The 6,399-nt window shown below is 42.0% G+C and overlaps 1 protein-coding gene across 1 annotated transcript; it reads left to right on the forward strand.

Annotated features, from left to right (window-relative positions):
* The first annotated feature begins 4,374 nt into the window (after positions 1-4,374).
* On the forward strand, positions 4,375-5,181 carry GJB7 (gap junction protein beta 7). Its single transcript, XM_052645968.1, has one exon. The coding sequence runs from the start codon at positions 4,375-4,377 to the stop codon at positions 5,179-5,181; it is 807 nt and encodes a 268-aa protein (XP_052501928.1).
* Positions 5,182-6,399: the final 1,218 nt, after the last annotated feature.

Genomic DNA, 6,399 nt, shown 5'->3' on the forward strand with positions numbered 1-6,399 from the left:
GGACCACACGATTGTCTTCCATTTCTTCCTTTACTTCCCACTTTACTCAGGTACCCTCTGGTTGCTATGGAATTCCCAATTCTTACCTTGATGTTTGAAGTCCTGCATACTCCTACTCCTTGTTATCTACCAACATTCTAGTACTTTCCAGCTTATCCCAGGAATACAGGACAGACGATCTTTTTGGTGTGGGTTTCTTCTTTTAAAGAGCTAATCCTTTTCCACAATGTTTTTTACTCATTTCACACTCAAAGGAGGTATTTGTCTCCAAATTCTGAGTTACTTAATTTATCCTGGCTATACTCTCAATCCGGGGTGTCATGTTTTACGGAGGGCTGTGATTCCATTAATTTTTCTTTTTTTAAAATCTCTTCTCATTTTCTTATTTTTTAAAAAAGACAGATTTAGGATTTTGTAAGAAATTACTGTTTTTTTTTTTAAATCAGTCAGGCACTACAGTAACGGAATAAATAAGATTTAAAAAAACTCAATGTTTATAGACATATTAAAAATGACTAAATTAGAAGACATTGAATAACGCTGATACACATCAGGAAGGGATTAGGCAAGTAAAGGCACATCATTTCATCACAAGAAATAAAGACCATAGTCGGAAGTTAATGACCCACCAAAGCTCTAGGTCTTGTAGTTTTCCTAACTCCAGAGGGTTGTTATGGTGAAACCTTCTTTATGGTACTTAGCTGAAACAGATAGCAACTGGAAAATTTTACTCAGTGAGCTCAATGTATTGTTAAAAATAGAAAGCACTCTTTCAGTAAGTCCAGTGTGTGAGGAGGGAAGGAACAAAAGTCTAAAATGGTTGGGTGATACTGGAAATCCTATTGACATATTGAAGATTTTTTTAAAAAAAGTAAAACAAGGTTAATCCTTTTCTCTGGATGAATCAGTTCATAGAACCTTAGAAGAGCTGGTGGAGGATTTTGAGTTTTATGGTTTCAGCAACCCACTCCGGTATTCTTGCCTGGAGAATCCCATGGATGGAGGAGCCTGGGGGGCTACAGCCCATAGGGTCACAAAGAGTTGGACACAACTGAAACAACTTAACACACACATATGCACGATTTTAGCTCTTATATTTAGGCCCTCAACCCATTTTGAGTTAATTTTTTTAATGGCGTGAGGAAGTGATACAACTTTACTCTTTCACATGTGGATATCTGATTGTTCTCACACCTTCTTCCCACTCTTACTTTTAATTGAGATCAAATGTTTTGGGGAAATTTCCAATTTTCAAAATTATTCCTTATATTAGAATACTGAACATTTTACTTTTTAAAAATATTGGAGTTTTCCAAACTAAATTCCTGTGCAGTAAACTGCTGCTTCTTAAGGGAAAGGAGGAAGTTACAGGATAATTTGTACATTAGAAATCATAAGTGGAAACTCTTCAAAAATTGGGAGCAATATTTAGTGATTTAAGAAAAGGGATAAATTAAAGACCCTTTTTAAAATTAAGGAGGTGATCTACGTTATTAAGAGATTAAAATGTTGAGCTGATGACTTCACAGCTTTCAAATGCTCAAAAGGGCTATTGGGAGATTCCTATTACCCACAATTATAGGAACAGAGCTAGAGGGGAAAAAATGCATTTACCTTGCAATTGGAAAGACTTCACTTTGACATCAATAAAACGGCAAAACTAAAAATTATGATGATAATGCTTACTGAATACCTAACATGCGTCAATCTCTGTTTTCAGCCCCATGAGGGAAGTACTGTCAGCATCAGAGATGAACCTGGACTTAAACCCGAGGCTCAGGCTCTTTCCCACAGTGCAAAAGCACCCCCGTTTAAAGTGGATGTTAGAACACCCCTCCCTCCTGAGAAAACTTGCCTTTCTACCAGCAGGGAGATTCAAAATAGGATGGACATTAGTCAGATGAAACTCATAATCCTGGCACTTTTGATGGCATCAGTCTTCTGATCCTATTTAAATACTGGTCACTTCCTTACTACTTTTCTTTTGGAAAAACAGGAAGATAATCTCTTAACTTTTATCCCTTCTCCAAAATGTCCAACAGGCTACTTTTAAATGTTTTGCAACATTACATGAACATTCTCCTCAGTAACATGGACAAATGCCCAGTGACACATGTCATAGGAAACATAATATCCCCCTTTCCTCTTTTTAATCTCTGAGGCTTTGATTTAATAATTCATGGAGATGTTAACCTTTCAGGTGGATTTGAGAATCCTTTTTATTTAATGCAATTTTGTTTGTGTTCTGAAGCCAAGGACACTGAAGTATTTTATTCCCTGCTGAATAGGGCATTGTGTACCTGCGCCTTTGTTTTTTCTGAAAACACCTCTTTACTTTCATACATCTCCTCGGGGCTCTAGCACAAGGGCTCGATACATATTGTTCCCTCTGGAAGAGGCCATGTGATGTGCTCTGATAGGAATGTTGTTGCCACAACATCCCCATTTTCTTAACCCCCTGGTTTCCCTTACATCATCATTTCCATGATACTCCTTTAGCTGAGTCTACAGAGAAAGCAAGAAGTAATTCATCTTTGTAATTGGAGATAGAACCTGAAGTGGCAAGATTTTCACCTGAGAAATAACGCAGTATCTTAGTAACAGACCTGGAGCTCCAGTCCATATATTTTGACTGTGGTAGACAGTTAACACCAATCGTTTTTGTTTTTGTTTTTTGGTGCACCGTGTGACATGCAGGATCTTAGTTCTTCAACCAGGGATTGAGCCCATGCCCTTGATAGTGGAAGCACTGAGTCTTAACCGCTGGACTGCCAGGGAAATCCCAAGAGTAATGGCTTTCAACTGGAGAGATTTTTCTGTCCCTAGTGTACATCTGGAAATGTTTGGAGACATTTTTGGTCATCGCAAATGGGGTGGGAGGTGATGCTACTGATATATAGCTGGTAGAGGCCAAGGGTGCTGCTAAACAGTCTACATGCACAGGACAGCTGCTGGAACAAAGAATTACCCAGCCCCCAATGTCAGTGTGTGTTGAGGAACTCTTAGAGTAATGGAAACTGGATTTGAACCCTGCTCTGCCTCCTATTTTGTGAGCTTGGCAGATGAATTTATTTTTCAGAGTCTGCTTTCTCATCTGAAAACACTACCACCACCACCACAGACAAACAAAACCCCGCCTTTCCAAGGTAACTGCGAGAGACCAACTCAAAAGACTGCTAACTAGAGTGCTGAGCACACTTGGGCCCAACACACAAATCAGGACCCAGACCACAGAGTTCACTTCTAAAACAAAATGGAAGCAGAGAGTGCAAGACCATGTCACCAAGATGACAGCTTCCCATCGGCTTTTCAGGGAAGAGAACAGAAGAGGTGGAGAGGGGAGCAACAGAACTGAGCAGCACAGACAGCGAACTAGGAGGGGAGGGATACATTAGGAGTCGGGGATTAACAGATAGCTTCAGTCGTGTCTGACTCTGTGCAACCCCAGAGACGGCAGCCCACCAACCTTCCCCGTCCCTAGGATTCTCCAGGCAAGAACACTGGAGCGGGTTGCCGTTTCCTTCTCCAACAGATACACATAGCTATACGTAAAACAGCTGAGTAACGAGGATTGACTGCATAGCACAGGGAACTCTACTCAGTATCTTGTAATAACATATAATGGAAAATAACCTGAAAAAAACACATAACTGAATCACCTTGCCATATACCTGAAACCAAGGCAATGTTTTAAATCTACTATGTGTGCTGTGCTTAGTCACTCAGTTGTGTCTTTGTGACCCCATGGACTGTAGCCCACCAGGTGCCTCTGTTCATGGGGATTCTCCAGGCAAGAATACTGGAGTGGATCGCCATGCCCCCTCCAGGGAATCTTCCCAACCCAGGGATCGAACCAAGGTCTCCTGCATTGCAGGCAGATTCTTTACTGTCTGAGCCACCAGGGCAGCCCAAATCTACTGCACTTCAATTAAAAAAAAAAAAAAGAAGAACATTATAAAAAGAGAGAGAGAAGATGGCATGTGAAGGTTATCTGAAGGTACCCAGGTCACCTAGCAGGTCACATCTAATTCTTTCCAGCTCAGCCATAGAGCCCAACCACCCTAAGAGAGAAGCCATAAATTAGATGGATTTATTTGGAGATGGGGTAGTCTGGGTGACCAAACAAATTCCAAATCAAATTGGACATAGGATCATTTATGTTCTGTAGACCAGCTGTGTCATCTCCTTGTATGAGAGTGAGTATATCCTATGGGATTCTTAGAGAGCCCTCAATATCCAGGGTTGTAATAATGTAAAATGTCAATTCCATAACCGACAGGTAAGGTAGCAGAAATGATCAATGGAGCAGAGATAAGTGAATCATGAGGGAATTGTTTTCTTTTGCAGAATCTTGTCTTCTTTGGAACCTCAGCCATGAGCTGGATGTTCCTCAGAGACCTCTTGAGTGGAGTAAATAAATACTCCACAGGGATTGGGCGGATCTGGCTGGCTGTCGTGTTCATCTTCCGTTTGCTGGTCTACATGGTGGCGGCAGAGCACGTGTGGAAAGAAGAGCAGAAAGAGTTTGAGTGCAACGTTAGACAGCCCGGTTGTGAAAATGTGTGTTTTGACTACTTCTTCCCCATCTCCCAGGTCAGATTTTGGGCCTTACAACTAATCATGGTCTCCACGCCTTCACTGCTGGTGGTTCTACATGTAGCCTATCGCGAGGGTAGAGAGAAAAGGCACAGGAAGAAACTCTATGTCAGCCCAGGCACCATGGGTGGGGGCCTGTGGTACACTTACCTTATCAGCCTCGTGGTTAAAACCGGTTTTGAAATTGGCTTCCTGGTTTTATTTTACGAGCTATATGATGGCTTTCGTGTTCCCTACCTCGTGAAGTGTGATCTGAAGCCCTGCCCCAACACTGTGGACTGCTTTGTCTCCAAACCCACGGAGAAAACGATTTTCATCCTCTTCCTCGTCGTGACTTCATGCCTGTGCATTGTATTGAATGTCACTGAACTGAGCTTTTTGGTCCTCAAGTGTTTTATTAAGTGCTGCCTCCAAAAATACTCTAAAAGACTCAAGTCCTCCATGTGTGAATGCCACAACCTCAGGTATGTTACGTGTGCTGAGCTAGGGGCCCCTCCCCTGCTCCATAAGCACTCTTCAGACTTGCCCACAAGCATAGCTCCGGGAGGTGAAACAAAGTTACTCTGTGACACACAAGAGGCTTAAACAAAGCAAAACCTGCATCTCCCTTAAGCAAGACCTAGGCTTCCTTGGAAAACAAAGCGTGTCAACTTTAATGTCATTTGGGAGGAATTCTTAAAAATTTTCACGCTCAGTTGTATATACTAGACAGAGGTCTCATTGTTTGGTTGTAGGCTTCACGAGGCTACATGAGTTGTGTTTGAATCAGTTCAGTTGCTCAGTCTGTCCGACTCTTTGCAATAGTTAACTGCAAATTAGTTTGAAGAAATTCAACAACTTTCTTCTAAGCACTTAGATCTATCAACTGGAAAACATAGAAAGTGACACTTCTGACAAATGTGACGGCCTCCAATCAACCATGGAGGCGCTGATGATCTTTCTTAAGTTGCAGCCAAGGCTCCCCTCACTCAGCCCTGCTCAGTCTCTGTGGAGAAAGACCGTGATGAGGGTGGAGTAGCAGCTGAGCCAGGGGCACACAGGAGTCCATTCAGTGAGAAGGTTCAGTCCAGGACACGTTGCAGTATAGGTGTCTCTGGATAGAAGTGGACTAGGAGAAAGGGAAGAAAACCATCATTTATTGGTCTCCAACTTCCCAGGTGGCTCTGATGATAAAGAATCCGCCTGCCAATGCAGGAGACCTGGGTTTGATCCCTGGGTGGGGAAGACACCCTGGGGAAGGAAATGGCAACCCATTCCAGTATTCTTGCCTGGAGAATCCCACGGACAGAGGAGCCTGGCAGGCTACAGTCCAGAGGGTTGCAAAGAGTTGGACACGACTGAGTATGCATGCAAGGCAACTTAAATACAAATATTCCTGGGGGGATAGTCCACTTGAGCCTGAACTAGCAGACATCTGCAAGGGGCATTGTAGTCATGAGGGAGGTAGGTCCCACGTGGATGGGGAGCAGAATCCAGGAAAAAATATACCCACCTGATAATTTCTGAAAACTTATTTTAAACCACAGAACACTCAACGATTTTGTAAATTTCCATACTGTTGGACCTTTCTACAAGCAGGAATTCACAAGGGTCATAGTTTGCCTACAATTTGCTGGTACATCTCCGTCTAGGATAGATAGTAACAGTGTACTATGCTGTTACGTTAGTGTAAAAAAATGTTAAAAAAAAAAAAAAAAGATGTTTATTATTACTTGAAGACTATTGCTTTTACTTTCCTACTTTTCTGGATTTAATATGCTAACACATGTGCATTTCTCCAGAATAAAAATGAAATGACTTTGC

The sequence above is a fragment of the Budorcas taxicolor genome, chromosome 9 (genome assembly GCF_023091745.1).
Source record: "Budorcas taxicolor isolate Tak-1 chromosome 9, Takin1.1, whole genome shotgun sequence".
Taxonomy (NCBI): Eukaryota; Metazoa; Chordata; class Mammalia; order Artiodactyla; family Bovidae; genus Budorcas; species Budorcas taxicolor.